Raw genomic sequence first — 17,574 nt, 5'->3', positions numbered from 1 at the left:
CAAGATCACAGCTCTGTCTACAACACCATTTTCGAGAATTTTCATTGCAATTTTCCTTTTAGTTTGTCTAGTTTATGGCACTTTAGGTTGGGTCATCCATCTTTTGATCGAGGACAAGTTATTAGTAAGGAGTTTCCTTTCATTCATTGTAATAAGAATGTTGTTTGTGATGTTTGTCACATTGCAAAACAAAGAAAATTAAGTTTCCCCTTGAGCTTTTCTTTTAGCACTACTGTTTTTGAACTAATTCATGCTGATATTTAGGGTCCAGTATCTGTAAAATCCATACATGGGCATTCTTATTTCCTTACCATAGTAGATGACTACTCTAGACACACTTGGATTTATTTGCTGAAAAATAAGGCATAAGTTTGACCACTAATTGAGGCTTTTTGTGCTTTAGTAGAAAACCAATTTCAGACCACGGTCAAAATTGTTAGAACTGACAATGGTAAGGAGTTTGAATTTAAAAGTTTTTATGATTTGAAGGGCATAATTCACCGAACGAGTTGTGTGGAAATCCCTCAACAAAACTCTGTGGTTGAAAGAAAACACCAACATATTCTGAATGTTGCTAGAGCTTTATTATTTCAAAGCAAACCTTCCCAAAGTTTTTGTCTTATGCAGTGATGCACTCTGTCTATCTCATTAATAGAATACCCACACCTATACTGGAAAATAGATGTCCATATCAGTTTTTGTACAAGTATCTCCCTTACTTGACCCAACTTAAGGTCTTTGGTTCATTATGTTTCTCATCCACACTTGTTAGTCATAGAACCAAATTTGACCCCAGAGCCAAGAGGTGCATCTTTCTGGGATATAAAAAAGGCACAAAAGGCTATGTTGTCTATGATCTCAAGACTAAGGAATTGCTAGTGTCCCGAAATGTCATCTTTCATGAGAACATTTTTCCATATCAACCGATGCTATTTGCCAACACCACTCCCAATTCCAGTATTCCCTTACCAACTTTCATGCCCATTGAGCCTTTTGACTACACCTCACTAGAAGCTGATCCTAAAACACCACAAAATCCTCTTTCCAACAACCATCCATTGGACTCAATAACCACCACACACGATACTATGCCACAATGTTCCAACAAGAGAATCAAAAGACCTCTTTCATATTTATAGGACTATCACTAGAATTTGGTTGTCTCCACTACTGTGCCACATCAATCTTCAAGCAATGATAATCTCTATCCTCTTTCCCAAGTACTTTCATATGATTCTTTGACACCATCATATTGGTCCTTTGTTATGAACATCACAATCGCAGCTGAACCCACTAGATATTTTGAAGTGGTGAAATATGAATGCTGGAGGACAGCCATGAATCAAGAACTGGAGGCATTGGAAAGAAACAACACTTGGGTCTTGGTTGATAGACCCCCTGACAAAAATCTCATTGGTTGCAAATGGATCTATAAAGTAAAGCACAAGCAAAACAAGACGGTAGAGCGTTACAAGGTAAGGTTGGTTGTGAAAGGCTACACTCAAGTGGAAGATATTGATTTCATGGATACCTTTCCCCTGTAGCAAAGATGATCACTCTAAGGGTTGTATTGGCATTGGCCTCCTCTGAAAATTGGTTTGTACACCAATTGGATGTAGATAATGCCTTCTTGCATGCAAATTTAGAGGAAGGAATCTATATGATTCCACCCCAAGGCCTACCAACTCCTAAGCCCAACCAGGTCTGTTTATTGAAGAAATCTCTCTACGGGTTGAAGCAGGCTAGTCGTCAATGGTTCAACACTATCTCAAGTGCTTTGCTGGCCCTTGGCTACTCTCAGAGCCAAGCTTATCACACTTTGTATACCAAAAGGATGCATAAATCATTCACAGTTTTACTATTGTATGTTGATGATGTGCTACTAGCATGATTCTTCTTGGGATTGCTCAGTCATCTCAAGGCATAGCAGTCAACCAACGCAAATACGCCCCTGAACTCCTGTCAGACTCTAGTCTTCTCAGCTGCAAGGCAACAACCACACCTATGGATGGATCAATCAAGCTTGAAGCTACCATTGGTGAACCACACTCGAACATCAGCTCTTATAGAAGATTGATAGGAAGACTTCTTTATCTTACCACAATGAGGCCTGACATTGCCTTCATAGTAAATCAGCTAAGTCAATTCTTATCTGCTCCCATGGATCTACATCAACAGGTTGCTCATAGAGTTCTTCACTATATCAAAGGGTTGCCTGGATGCGGCCTCTTTTATCCATCCTCAAATGCTCAAAAGGTGACAACATACAGTGATTTCGATTGGGCCGGGTGCATTGATTCAAGGAGATCAATTACTGAATACTGTGTGTACATTGGCTCCTCTTTGATATCTTGGTGATCCAAGAAGCAAACCACCACCGCAAGATCCTCTTGTGAAGCAGAATATCGGGCACTTGCATCAATAGTGTGCGAAATACAATGGCTTGTCTACCTGCTACATGCTCTGCAGGTCACTGAGTTATCTCCTGTATCTCTCTTCTGCGACAATCGTTCAGCCATACACATCGCTCGTAATCCCAACTTCCACGAGCGTACCAAACATATCGAGTTAGATTGCCACATTGTTCACAAGAAGCTGAACCAAGGCCTCATTCATCTCTTGCCTGTCCCCTTAGCTCAACAATTGGCGGACATATACACCAAGCCCCTGACACTCGCACTGTTTAAGTCTATAATATCCAAACTGGGAATAATCAACATACATTCTCCAGTTTGAGGGGGACTAATACATTGTGATCATAATTAACCAATATTAGCCTAGCACCGTTCACGGTACCAGATTCCCGCATATCCATAGTTGGCACCTGCTACGATTATACATGCTTAAGTTTAGTTTATGGTTATTTTGTTTCCTTAACTTTAGCCTGTCATCTTCCTTAACTTTAGCTTTGTTTGTTTCCATTCCGTTTCACGTCTCTTGTATATATATTTGTAATCCACGACTTGGTTCAATATGAGATACAAATACATTATTCTGTGATCTTTTGTTTTATTAATGTGCAAGTGCTAATATTTAGTGCTGTGACACATAATTATTAGATTAGGGGTGTAATACATATTATCTTCCTATATTTGTCGCACATACCTATTTTGCTCAACACCATAGTTTGTGACATGCATCATTTTTTAAGTGTGTTACATTTTCCTTGGTCGTTTGGTTGAAGCATGAGTATTCTTTTCATTATGTTTTGAAGCCAAAGAAAACTACAGATGTTTCAAGGATTACAAAGTAAAAGTTTGGGTTTGTGGACTTAAGAAGCACATGCTTCTTTCTATCTCCATTGCACTTAGCCATGGTAAACCCATTTTGGGTTCTATCTTCTCTTCTACTCTAGTGCTCCCTTTTCCTTTTTTTGAGGGGCATCATTGTTAGGAGTGACCTGAAGTGACATCTCTTCTTTTTCCAAAAGCTCTCCCTTCTCATCCCTTTCACCTTGGAGTTGCTTCCATGTTCTGTCTGACACAATATGCATTCCATTAATAGTTTTATTCAGCAATTAACAGGCTGCACTGAAAACCACCTCACCTTACTTAATTCGTTTGGCAATTTATTTATCTTCTCTAAGCGTTTTTTATTTCTGTTTCATCAGCATCCTTATCACTTAATAATAATGTGTTTCCTATTTCTTTCTGAATTACTTTTTTTTTTCTATTTTACCCTTACCTTATTATTCAGTTCCGCCATACTATTTTAGTAATATGTTTGTAGTTTAACTTATTTTAATTTTACCTAATAATATTAAAAAGATAATCTCATGTTTGCAACACATTTTCCTGACAAGATTTTCTCTCCTGGTTCATTTGCCATATTTCTTAGACAACTAATTTTGTACTAGTTTAGATCTTGACATGGTCTACCACACTGGTCCAACTTGCATATGCTCTAAATATCTCTTCTTTAAGTAATTATAGTTTCAAATAATTTTATTAATAGTTAATTATTATTAATTCTGGTAAAGATCGTATCTTTTTTAAAAGCTAAAATAATTTGTGTAACGATTAAAATAAATTGTTATGTGAAAAAAAACTCTAAAATAAGAAAAGGGAAATAATAGCTAAATTAATTTACCTTTATTCCTTTGTCCATATTTGTAATCTTGAATTACAATAATCAATGTTACGATAAAATAATCATTCAGCATTGGAAAATTAACATTGGCGTCAGCATTGATCGATCTTCCATCATTGTAATGACTTTTTTTAGTTTGTCGGTTTGGTTGATGTTTCTTTTTAAATTGTATATAGGAATATTTTTTTTTTAAAACAAAAACTTTCAATTCAAGTGACCTTTTAAGTCAGTCAAATATCAAAAGTTCTTAACCTCAAACTCAAAATTACATCAAGTTTTTTTTTATTTTATTATTAAAAGTCAATATCTTATTATAAAGATTTTTAGTACAAAACTTCAGAACTTAAGTATTTTTGTACAACTTTTTTTAAGCTTAACTACAAGTTAAATATTTTTTCTAAATCTCTTCAGCACCACGCTCCTTCCTACAAAGAACACAAAACGATAAAATTTACGACATCCCAACATTCAAAAGTTTTACAAAGTAAGCTTAGTGATAGCAAGATAAACAAAGCTATCTAAAGAGTGTTAATGAGTTAGCTCTGTGCATTCTTCAAAAGTTCTTGTTACTTATTTATTCCGAAAAGATGCCTTATAATTTATGCATTTTTGCTACATATATCTTTTTGGTAACAACCTTATTTCTATTTCTCTCTTTTGTCAACAAAGCCCCGTTCATAATTCTTATATCTTTGGTTTGGAGATTGATATTTGTATTTTTTTTATATACACTATTTTATATTATAATTTTTAAGGTTAATTTTTGAAAGTTTATTTATGCATTTTCAAAACTAGTGCAAATAGAGAAGAAAAGTACAAATAACAATCTCGAAATAAAATTGTTTTAGAAATAATATATAAATGGCTTTAGAATTGAATTTTTGAAAGGTATAAATTGATTCTAAGAAAGTGTTAAACACATTTTAAAAATAAAAAATGAAAGGTTAAAAAAAGTGGCGTGAATAGAAAAAAAGTTGGTACAAATAGTAATTTAGTTTTGTTTCTACTCCCGGGCCAAGTCCAGCAACAGCCCAAGGAGTGTTTCTTTTAAGTGGGCAGATAAGCCCAAATACAAGCATTAAAGCGTAAGAACAAATTTTTACACCCAGCGATTTTCCTTCAGATCATCCAGAATCCTCGAGATATTTCCCTCTTCTTCACCACGCACTCTTGTCTCTGTAACTGTAAGCATCCATGGCCAAAAGCTTCTCCGATTCTCCCTATTTTTTTCTCTGATTTAATTTCCTAGGGTTTTCTCACGCGAGTTTTTCAATATTTTGTTCATTCGAGTGCTGGATACTTTAACTAGTTGCATTTTTTCCGTATATTTATTCATTTTCGGAGTGATCTTTATTTTAATTTCATAAAGATTTGTACAGTGGTGATTCTGGTTCTGGAAAATGTCTCGCGTTTACGTTGGAAATTTAGACCCTCGAGTCACTGAGAGGGATCTCGAAGATGAATTTCGTTTTTACGGTGTTCTTCGGAGGTATTACTCTTCAATATGTTCTCTCTCTCTCTCTCTCTCTCAAATAACTGAAATTGATTGAAGTTTTCAGTTTAGGATGATTAAATTAAACTCACTGTTAAAATTGGAGAAGGGTCCTCTCATCTTACACTAAATTTTCATGTTCGTGAAGTCATGACCCTTCATTTTTATTAACCTTAAATCAACGGTGAAAATTATAACATTTTTTCTCTCAAACTTCAAAACCCGCCATTTTGTTGCCTCACTCTGTATTTTCCTTTTTGGTGTTTAGCATATGTTGAATTTTGTTTGTGATAGTATTTTTCATTACTTGTTGTGTTCAGTGTATGCTTTGTAAGATACAACTCTTATATTGTTTAATATTTGATTATGAATGCAGCGTCTGGGTTGCTCGTAGACCCCCAGGATATGCATTTATTGAGTTTGATGATCGGAGGGATGCACTTGATGCAATTCATGCATTGGATGGTCAGTATGCGGTCATGCATTATCAAACTTTCATTATTGGTCCTTGTCCTCCACTGTCCACCCTTGCACTTTTTTATTTTAGTTTATTTCTTTGCATTATGCATACTAAATTTTGGATTAGCATTAATGTTGGAATGTCATATAGGAAAAAATGGCTGGCGCGTAGAGCTTTCTCATAATTCTAAGGGTGGTGGTGGCCGAGGTGGGCGTGGCCGTGGAGGTGAGGACTTAAAATGCTATGAATGTGGTGAGCCTGGACACTTTGCTCGAGAGTGTCGTTTGCGTATTGGTTCACGTGGCTTGGGAAGTGGAAGGAGGCGAAGTCCAAGCCCTTATCGGCGTCGTAGAAGTCCAAGTTATGGGTATGGCCGCAGGTATGTTTTTTATATGCACATGCTATATATGAATTAAAAACAGTATACATTTCCAATATCTAAGCCTTTTTACCTTGCCTTGTGTTTACATTTTGGATTGAATGCCAGAGTGTAGAAATACAAATATGTTTGATACTTTGATTACAGAGGATGAAGTATGAACAATTAAAACTCCTAATTGCTAGGCAATATAAATCAATGATATTACTGTGACAGAAATTTGTCTATGAATTATTTGCATGACTTATAACTGGCCTAAACTAGCTTCAAGTTCGAAGAATCAAATGGCATGCAGCATATCATGTTTATTTTTAAATTGTCATGTTTAGCCTCTGTTCATTAAAATATTTGATGTCTTTTGTGTGGTGCTTGTGTTCTTTTAACACATTAAGTGGAGAACCACCCTTTTTACTCCTTATCATTTTTTTCTTGTTTTACCTTTTATTCCTTGTTAATTTTCTAGATTTTTTGTACTCTGTACTGTGGGCTTTGTTTAAATGGGGATTTATACTCATTCTATTTGTACTTGTACTGCTTTGCGGATTATTTAGCTGACTTAATTCTATTTGCCTGGGGAAATCTTGTTGCCATAGGTCTGTAGTGTATTATTGTTAGTCTATCATGGTATTCAGACTGAAAAGAATATTCATAGGCTTAAATAAATACAAACTAGATTTACCAGAGATCTCAATCTGAGTATGGTGACAGCTGGTCAAATTGACCTTCATAGCATATGAAATTCCAGTTTACATTTTCGAAATGCATTATGTGACACCCGTTCACTAAAGTGACTCAGTTAACTGATTAATTTTTTATTAGTAATAAATGAGTAACTGAGTTCAAATACTGATAATTCCAGAAATAGGTTGACACCATGAAAATAAAACACTTATTACTGTTTGCGCACGCGCACACACAATAACTAGTTCAAGTTCATTAAAAGATTCTGTACCAGCCAGAAATAACTATAATCCCAAATATAATTTTAGGTATAAAAATTACTGGATATACTATTACTACTTGAGCAGCATGAATGACTAAATACAATTAAGCCTACAAAGCACCTCATCCCATTCCCCTAAACTTCTAAAATGACTCCTAATGTTGCCCACCAATAGTAGGTTGGAACTGACCTTCCTCATCGGCCCATCCTTGGAGTCATCCTCTCCATCTACCTGTCCTGAAGGTCCAGGAGGGGCTGGTGGACAAGAAGGTCTGCTCTGAAATAAGGATTGTTACTGAGGGGCAGTCATCCTCCTCCGGATGGAGAAAAGGAGTCTCAGAGATTGCTTGAAAGCCTTTCGATGAGGATTGAGTGTCAGATGAAGAAGAGTGTTAGGAAGGTAGATGAAACTTTGGTAGTGTACATGGTTAGTATCTAAATTTTTATTTGGAATTATAGTTGTTTATGACTAGTGACTGGTACAAATGCATTTGACAAACTTTATATATATATATATATATATATATAGGTAGGATTTTCTTACACTGGTGTAAGTTTAAAAACTCTTTACTTGATCTGAGCATTTTATTTAACTTACATCTAATGGTTTTAATTTATTACTTCATTTACTATTAGATGTAAGTTAAATGAAAGACTCAGATATATTGTGCTGAATGTTCTGTTTTCATGTGTGATTGATGGGGTCTTAGATGAATGTTGTATCTCTCTACATGTTTACTTCTAATTATATGTAAATGTGCATTTAATCTTTTGGACGGTGTGATCTGAAGCTCTTTGATTTCCAATACATTATTTTCTTCATGCCTTGTAGTTTAAAAAAACTTGTCCTTTTTTTCAGAATTATTTTAGAATTCAGTTACTTATTTATTACTAATCAGAAGTTAATTGGTTAAGTGAGTTGCTTTAGTGAATGGGTGTTTCATTTTAGTGGTGTTAGAGCAGTTCCTTCCTTCAGGCCTAAGGGAAAGGCCTAATATGCTTGTTTTTGTGCTCATATGTTACTGTTTTCAAAGGAAGATGATGAGATTCATATATATATAGATAGATATAGATATAGATATATATTATTTTGTTGGGTTACACCTTGTGTGTTGGAAAGAATCAAAGAATAACTGATTTCATGGATGTAGGAATCTATGGCAGGCTGAAATTCTATTGGGTTGGGTGAGATGAGTGCCTTTAAGGCCCAACAAGGTTATGCTTAGGGAACAAGAACAATTTAGTACATTTTACTACCTGCATAAATTGTTATTTATATGGAAAATAAAATGATCAACTTAAAATACTTGAGAAAAAATATTTTTATTTGTCTAATATTATTCTCGTCTCTGAATTTATTTTTCTCAATTTCTGTTGAGTCTCTAGCAATAAATTCTGTTCTGGCTCACAACACTAAACAAACAGTATATTACACGCAAAAAACAAAATTGTCAGTTCTTAAAACAAATGTGACTATAAAATGCTAAAAATTACCCTAATCAACTCAAAAGAAGCACATTCAAATTTATTTTATCCTACCTTTTTTTTATCTAAAATTCCAAAACCATTTATCAACATTTTACAGTTTTGGCAAAATTGCGAAAATGAGGGTGTTACACATTACTCTCAGCATCTTGGGAAGATCTCACTTTCTAGTAGCAATTCCTATGCCAGTCTATTTGTCTTCTTATTTTTTTCCTATGGATTTGCTTCGTTTCATCAGGAGTTATAGCCCTCGTGGGAGAAGATCTCCAAGACGATGTAGCATATCACCTCTGCACCGTGGACGAAGCTACAGCAGGTCCCCCCCATACCGTCATTCTCGTCGTGATTCACCTTATTCAAATGGGTAGGTCTATGTTCCGCTCAGTTCTTTACAATTTGAGTGAAAACAATGACATCAAAACTTAGTACTCACATTAATTTTAATTCATATGATTTCTGGTTTCAGAGATTAAGCTCAGAATGTGAATGGAGCAAGTGCTGAATAATTGCTAGGGAGCCCTCTCTGCTATAGTGTAGTTCCTCTAGGATTGGTTGAGCATACCAGACATGTTAGTTATGTTGATGTCATGAGAATGGGTATTGTTAGAAACTTGGCTTTTGATGAAACCTGCAAAGTGTTGTAGCCGCCAAAAGGGTGGATTGGACACTGTTTTGCGTCGGCTGTCTCTCTTCAGCTTACTGAAACCCTGAAGGTTGCTTCAGTCTTCCCTACTTATATAGCAAGTTATGTTAATTGTTTGTTTTAGTCTTACTAGTCCACTATGGTAATTCTGATATATTTGCATTAAATGTGCCTAAAATGTTTATGTTTCTTTGTTTTGAGGTGTGATTATCGGCCAAAACAGCATTGTTTCGCCACTTACATCTTGTCTGCTTCTCTGCTGCATGCCCCACAATCGTCTCATCTTGTTGCTTCTGCATATAAGTTGACTAAAAGTGCGATGTCAGCAAGTTGGTTGAGTATGACCTTTTTGTTAACTGTTCAAGAATGGAATGATACAGATGCATCCTCCTTTTGAATTGGAGAAGTCTAAAGCGGATGGATAGAAAGTAGTCATTGACTTGGTGCATCTTCATGAAATTGAGTCAAATTGGGTTTCTAGTGAGTAGCTGCGTATAGTGTTGTGTGTAGTTAAATTGATGGTTGCTGCTTCTAAATGTCTGCTTCTCGATTAGGATGTTTCTTGTTTCATCTATGGTCTGTGTGGTATATGCCTGCTGATTGTGATTGTGTAGGACACCATTTTCGGTATTCTCCTTTGGCAAATCACCTGTTGGTTATCCAGCAATGGATACACAAGAACTTGCATGATCTATGAGGAATGGCATCAGAGTGATTCCATTTAACTATCCGAGTGTGCACTCGCCAAATGTCATCTGTTCTCTGCATTCTGCCATTTGATCTGTGTCAGCTTCCTTACTCGGCCGATTAGCTTTTGTATGCTTCTGCATGGAACTGTGTCTGTCATCTTCAGCTACCAGGATCAGTATCACCAATTGTTTCCCATCTGCAGTTTTGCATCACTCCAAATATTGTCCGTTCTTAATCAAGTGTAGTACGTTCGGTTGATTGACGGCATTGCATTGATTGCATTAGATGTTTGACTGAGTAATTATGTCGCTTTCCCCCCTTTATATAGGATGTGGGGTTGATGTTGCCACTGAAATTCAGTGTCATACGTGCCTTAATTTTCTCTGGCATTAATTATTTTGCAATATATATTAAGATTAGTTTATTTTAATTCTGGCAATAATGCTTTTTAAGGATTGAGTACTGGCCTTTTGATGTTAAAACAAGACTTGTATGGATTAACTATAGCCATTCGAAAGAGTCAAAAAGGGAATTTCGTTCTTTATGTTTTCGAATCTTGATTTATCGTTTTACATTTCGCTTGATGTGAGGCCACCTGCTGTGCACAGGTGGGTGCAGTTAGAATCGTTTTCAACCAAGAGGGTAAAGGGTGATATGATTGTCAAATTACTGTTGTGACGACTATCGAAAACGGCGTCTATTGTATTTTTTAGGTGTGGCTCATTGTGACCAGTAAACGTCTAGTTGAGTGTGTTTTTTTGGAATCAGGTTTGTGTTTATGTCAATTTTATCGCTATAAAGCTGTTTAATGCAAATATTGTGTTAGAGATGACGTGCGCTAGATTGATTTGTAACCTATGTGAAATGTTGTGTTGCAATTTAGAGTTTGAAAAATAAATGACGGCATTCAGATCGGAATGGGATGAATGATAAATGTGTTCCCACGAATAAGTGAAGTGATTTTCTCTCTGAATTATACTTTAAATTCCCTGGTGTTAAACGGCATAGATTGTTTGTGCTTGGAGAAAATGAAATAATGAAGGGAAACTAGATTGGGTTTTGCGTTTAACTTTCTCAGCTGTATTCTTATTTTTTTAGTAACTTGTAAGGATTAAAAAGGAGGTGAGCAAGGGGTTTCAAATCTATTCTTTTATTTTTGTGTACTCGCAATGTGAAGGGATTTGGAAGGAGAAAGAAAAATTAAAAATTCGTAGATTACGTTAATTAAATCGGTCTTATTTTGAATACGTGATTTTAAGATTTTTATTTGATTGTTATATGCGTATAATTTAATGATACATTTTTCTTTCCTTTTGTATGTGAAATGAGGTATATCTTTTCCATTTCTTCTTTCTCTTTTACTAAAACTTCTAAAATCCTTCCATTTCCTTCCTTTGAATTTGAATCAAATAACACAAGATTTTTGAAGATCCAACTTTTTGACCAATGCTTAAATTTAGAGTTTTATAAATTAGTTACTATTAATTGACTTAGAATATGATTTTAGAATAAATTGTCAATTTTATTAACCATGTCTAAAACTGTTTGCATTTTATATTTAATGTTGTTCTAATGTTGCTTGTATTTTGTAAAAAATTAAACCATTTAATTTGAAAGTACTACTAATAGTCGTAATTGTCATGCTAGAAAATTCAACAAATAACATGATTATTGGCTCTTTATAAATGAATGGGTGGTTCCTTTATTTTTACCTTATTAAGAAACCGTACTTATAACTCTTTGAAGGCTGTTTATTGTTTCTCTTTATTTTCCTTAGCAATGTTGGCGGATAAGACCAATATGGAAGTGTTCATGTTCCGTCCCTACTTGTACACCAGTTGTTCAGATCAAGGTTGAAATTAGGGATATTCATTCGGTTAGTTTGATTAAAAAAAATAAATTAGTCAATTCAAATTATAACAGGTTGAGTTGAGTTAAGTTTTTATCACTTTTTATGTGACCCAAGGATCCTCGCCAAGAATAGATTCAAGTTGAGTAATTGGGTGGATAGATTATATATATATATATATATATATTAATTATATGTACCAAATATGAAGTTAGGCTAACATAAGTCATTAAAGCAAGTGATATATATGTAAACGAGTCTTTTTTTTATATTGTAAACGAGCTTTTTTAAATCGTTATATGTATTTTAAAAAATATAAACGATTCATATCTTTAATATGTAACTTAATAATATTAATTTTTATATATTTATCATTTAATTTTTTATAAATATTTATAAAATTACTCTTTTGAACTTTCAAAACTTGTTATTTTATATTTTTAAAATTTGACAACATGCATTATAACACTTATATTTTTTAACATGCATTATAATATTTCGAGTGAGATATTTTCGTTTAAGCAAGATTAGTTATTTTGGATCACGCATTTTAGAGCATTCCATTCAGGCGAGATGAGTCTAATTCAGGCGAGAATAAGTAAGATCAGTCAAGTTATCCTTTTGCCTAAGCGAAAAGTTTCTTGTTCAAGCAAGAAGGCATAGTAAAAATAGGAGCTCTCTGGACTCACAAGTCATGCTCAAGCAAGCCTGTCTTACTCAGGCAAGAGTGATCTCATTTAGGCAAGAAAGTGTTTTGCTTAGGTGAGATTATTAGTAAAATATAAAATTTTTTGTCTGGTATTCTCATTCAGACGAGAATGACATAGGTTAGGTGAGAATGGTTTCGCTTAAGTGAGAATGGTCTCGCTCAAGTGAGAAGTTATGGCTAAAAAGGGTATAAAAGGTAATCCAGTGTTTTGAACTTGCATTATAAGTCAAGCAAATATTTCTCATCTCACTCTTTGTTCTCTCACTTCATCTCCACAGCTAGGTCACCTTGAGAACTCTAAACTTTTCTCAATTCGAGCTTAGACATATTTCTCACTTGATTCTAAGTAAGTTTCTTAAAATTTAATTTTTCAATCTCACTTCTATTTTTCCATTTTCTCCCTTTTCAAAAATAATTCACTTCGTAATATATAAGAAGAACTTGGTCTTTCGATGATATCTTTCACAAACTCTTCACAAATCACCTATTTGAGGTAAGGAGAGCTCTATCTCATTATTAAAACGTTGTATGTATTTGTGCTCATGAAAGTGTAATAATGTGTTTCTTTATTTCATAAATATATGTTTAAATTAGAGTTTTGCTATTTGTTAAGAGTTGATGATGCATGTTTGGCTAATCTTATATGACTAAAATGTATTTTTCTTAAAAAAGAATGCATGATTTGGATTGAGTCTAGATATGTCTAACCTTAGGCACGATTTGTTTAACTGAATGATGAGAAATGAATGGAAGAAAGTGTATTATCAGTGAATGTGATAAAAGAAATTAGTGTAAATGGTTACAGAGATATACTAGGATTATAGAGTTTAGAAACGATTTTAAAAATATAGGCGAAATAAGGGTTGTGAATGCTATTCATAGTGGTTGCGCATAAAGCAAAAGCATCACATGCCTCATATTCGTTTCTCAACTAGGCTCCTGACTATACTTTTGCTAAAAAGTCTAGTATTGCATATGTTGTATCTATGTGCTTGGGCTAATTGATGACTATTCACCTATATGTGTAAAATCTCATGGAATGCAAGAGGCAATGTTTAACTGTGATCACATTGCTTGAGGAAGTGCTAATACGAGAAAGTGATAGATTGCATTATATAATTAATGTACATGGATTATGGTATTACTGATGTGTTTATTATTGTGTTTGATGCTGTAAAAGTTCAAATTTTTTATTTTGATTATAGTTTAGTAGTGAGGAGAAGATTCATTCTTACTATTTTCAGGAAATAAGGATGACCACCTCTTAGAGACCTATTAGGCTAACTAAGTGGACTATAGAAAGTATATTAGATTATGTATTTAGGGAATAATAGAGAGTCTGCCATATTAAATTTGTAGTAGCGAGTGAGAATGGGTCTAATGAAATTTTTGCCTTTGAAATCACCGTAGAGTATAATGTTTCTTTTGACTACTCTACTAGTGACAAAATACATTACACCCTGAGCTCGTATATATATAGAGGAACGATTAAGACATCAGTTGTAGTAAATTATGTATATACTTTTCATGATCATGACTACCTTGAAAGACTAGTCCATTTCCCTCAACAACATATAATTGACACAAAGGTCATTGCAGATAGTGGAAATTTCTATGAGGAGAACTTGACACTGGAAGAAATGAAACAAATAGAGGGTTGGTTTGATGAAAATTAGGATCATAGTCTTAGGATTTTTGGTGTGGGAGTGATCTGACTTAATATATTTTGATTTTGTAATTATGTAAATTAAGTCCTAATATATTTTTAGGTTATGATTTGTAAATATTAAACTTTTATATTTTGAATGATATTCTATGCATATATTTTCCTACTATTCCAATGTAATTTATTTAGCAAGTTATCACGTGTTAGTAAATATTTACTTATATTTATCTTTTATCATTTGAATATCGTTGAATTTTTCATGAATTGAATAATATAAGTGAAAGCTTTAAAATTTTCGTTGAAATTTCTATATCATAATTGTAAAAAATTCATTTAAATGTTTAAATTCGTTATGATTTATGAATAAATGAATAATAAATTAAAAACGTTGTACATGCATCACTTATATGTATCTTGTATTTAGGTGGTAATTTTAATAATGTGTGCATTCATATGCATTAATCCAGTTTCAATTTATAATCAAAAACAACTTTTAAATTAATAGAATGCTGAATGTTATTTTAAATCTTTAGAGTTTTCCACAAATTTTACGTATGGAGTTAATGGTTTTAGAATTAAAAATTTTACATCCACTCTCACTCTTAATCTTAATTCATCATAAAAATGAGCTTCATATTGATAGATATATTGATAGATTGTTTAATACTTTTTTATATCTTCCTTATGCTCTCCCTGCACAATGATCGCTTTTGCATCACACAATTTCTGCAATTTTTACTTAAGCCATTTTTTGCTAGTTTAAGCAAAAATTACAGGAGAAAAATGGCTAACTAGAATTATTTCGCTTAATATTTGGCTTAAGCCAATGTTGATAAAATATTTAGGTTCGTCACTATCTATAATTCGCTTAAGCTAATTTATATTGACTGAAGTGAATTTTGACAAAATTTGTTAGTTTATCACTGTTTATAATTGGCTTAAGCAAATAATATGTGTTTTAAGCAAAAATTACAACGAATGAATTTTATTTTATTTTATCGTTCAACCATTTTTCTTTAGTTATTACTCCTATTCTGATTACACTAAAATGTTAATTTCTAAGACAATTGGGATGAGTATATGATGTTTTTAAATTTAATTGGTTTCACTTACAAATACTACACTTCAAAGTACGACAATGCAAAGAGAGTATGATATTTAAGTTTAGGGTAGATTTGAGAAATATATTTGCATGCTATTAAGGAGGAGAAATAAGGAGGAATTGAAGTAGGACAAGTGAAAATTGAATAAAACTTCTACGACAATATTTCAACGGATGATTACTTGATTCCATTTGATCTCTTACGTTGGATATCTTAAAGTTGCTTCAGAAAAAAAGATGGAAGTGAGTTTGAGAGAATATGGTTGAGTTTTGCATAAATGAACAATCATGTTCTTAAAAGATAGTTGCCTTCCAAAAAATATTTTAAAGAACATGTTTTAAATATTTAAGAGAATGAGATCCTAAATTTACAAAATTTATTAAGGATTAAATTATAAATATTGTAACTTTTAAAATCTATTATAATAAGTCATTTTACTTACTTATTCATGAGTCATTCACTACACTAACTCATTGTACCCTTTACCCAAAATATGGTGTTATAAAAAAATTATAAAAAATGCAAAGATTCAGAGATAAAACAATGAAAAATAAAATTTCAAAATCACCAATGGTGATTTTAAAAAATAATAAAAAATTTAAAATTCAAAATTTGTCAATGATAATTTTTTATAAAAAGTTAATAATTTAAAAATAAATTTTAAAAAAATAATAAAAATATTTTAATGTACCAAAAAAACGTCATTAATAATTTTTGGTTGATGTTTTTTAAAATTTTTGTAATTTTTCTTAAAATACCATATTTTAATAATTTCTTTCCATATAAAAAAAAGGAGTCTAATTGGGTCTATACTTTAAAAATTTTAAAAAATCTTTGTAATCTATAGAATCAAACAATTATCAAACTAAATTAAAAAAGCTATCAATATTTATATGTAAAACTTGATTTACACTCATAAAAAAATTTATTTATTAAAAAAACACATCAAAATATAAATTTTATGTATTATTTTACTTTATATATATATATATATATATATATATATATATAAACAGTATCTTGTCACACTAGTCTAAGTCATTTAATCTGAGCCTTTTATTTAACTTATACTTAACGAGTTATAATCTATTATTTCACTGACCATTAAATATAAGTTAAATAAAAGGTTCTAATCTAGTGTAAGAATTTTTAGACTTATACTAGTGTGAGAAGATTCTTTTGTGTATGTATGTATATATATATATATATATATATATATATATATATATATATATATTATAGAAGCAATTCTTCCCTTTCATGAAGATCAGATATAGAACTTATTACTTCTATAAGGAGATCTTGTTCTTTTGTTAAAACATTGATTTCTGGAGTATCATCACTATCAGAAGAAGAGATTTGATCATCATGTTGAATTTGGTTAACATCCTCATTGGTATCTTTGGCAGAATCTTCTTTAGAAGATTCAATAAGGAGGTTGTTAATTTGATCCTCAACAGAAGGATCAAGGTTGAGGCTACTAATCTTCTTCTTGAGCCTGCAGTATTTACTGATATGGCCAGGTTTACCGCAGTTGTAACAAGTTACACCAGTTCTGGTTTTTTTAGGGATATTACTAGGGATGACATTTTTCCTATGCTTCTTGGCAGGAGGTTTCCTATTGTACTGCCTTTTGTAAGGCTTCTTATAGGTTTCAACAGTTTCTTTTTTAGGAGTCTGTTTTTTCTTTTTGGTAGAGCAAGAAGGAAGACCAAATTGCTCGCAAAAAGATCCTAAATCTTTCTTGTTCAGAGCTCTCTCTTTAGCTAGTTGTTTATCTTTTTGATAGCATTATGAATAATAATGGCACTAAGTTGACCATAGTCATAACTGTCATAATTGATATCTCCATTAGGAGAGTGACTTTAGTGTTTACTTCTAATAAGATCTTCGAAAGACTTAGGAAGGCCATCAAGGTATTTCTCCTTCCAATAGGCTTGGTTACAATCTTCTCTAGTTAAAACCCTAGACATAAAAGTATCTTTGTGCCATTTAAAGTCCTCTAAAGTTTTACATCTAAGATTGGATAAAAGCTCACTAGATCTGTCTCTCCATAAAGAAGGATC

General features: G+C 32.7%; 1 protein-coding gene across 10 annotated transcripts; it reads left to right on the top strand.

The window, feature by feature from the left end:
* The first annotated feature begins 5,165 nt into the window (after positions 1-5,165).
* Positions 5,166-11,109, top strand: LOC113857811 (serine/arginine-rich splicing factor RSZ21). Of its 10 annotated transcripts, XR_003503306.1 has the most exons (8): positions 5,216-5,273; positions 5,469-5,578; positions 5,958-6,046; positions 6,192-6,420; positions 7,542-7,790; positions 9,087-9,212; positions 9,315-9,561; positions 9,693-11,078. XR_003503306.1 is itself a non-coding variant. In XM_027490024.1 (6 exons), the coding sequence occupies exons 2-6, from the start codon at positions 5,490-5,492 to the stop codon at positions 9,319-9,321; spliced, it is 528 nt and encodes a 175-aa protein (XP_027345825.1). In that variant the 5' UTR covers positions 5,174-5,275; positions 5,472-5,489; the 3' UTR covers positions 9,322-11,078. The 10 variants fall into 10 exon arrangements, 3 of the variants coding, with proteins under 3 accessions (XP_027345825.1, XP_027345823.1, XP_027345824.1); XR_003503303.1 differs by having other exon boundaries at positions 5,166-5,273; positions 7,539-7,790; positions 9,315-11,078; XR_003503304.1 differs by having other exon boundaries at positions 5,167-5,273; positions 7,539-7,763; positions 9,315-11,078.
* Positions 11,110-17,574: the final 6,465 nt, after the last annotated feature.

Source organism: Abrus precatorius, unplaced genomic scaffold (assembly GCF_003935025.1).
Source record: "Abrus precatorius isolate BTA unplaced genomic scaffold, Abrus_2018 Scaffold2, whole genome shotgun sequence".
Lineage (NCBI taxonomy): Eukaryota > Viridiplantae > Streptophyta > Magnoliopsida > Fabales > Fabaceae > Abrus > Abrus precatorius.
Note: the sequence above shows the minus strand (reverse complement) of the source record. Positions and strands in the feature narration are given on the sequence as shown.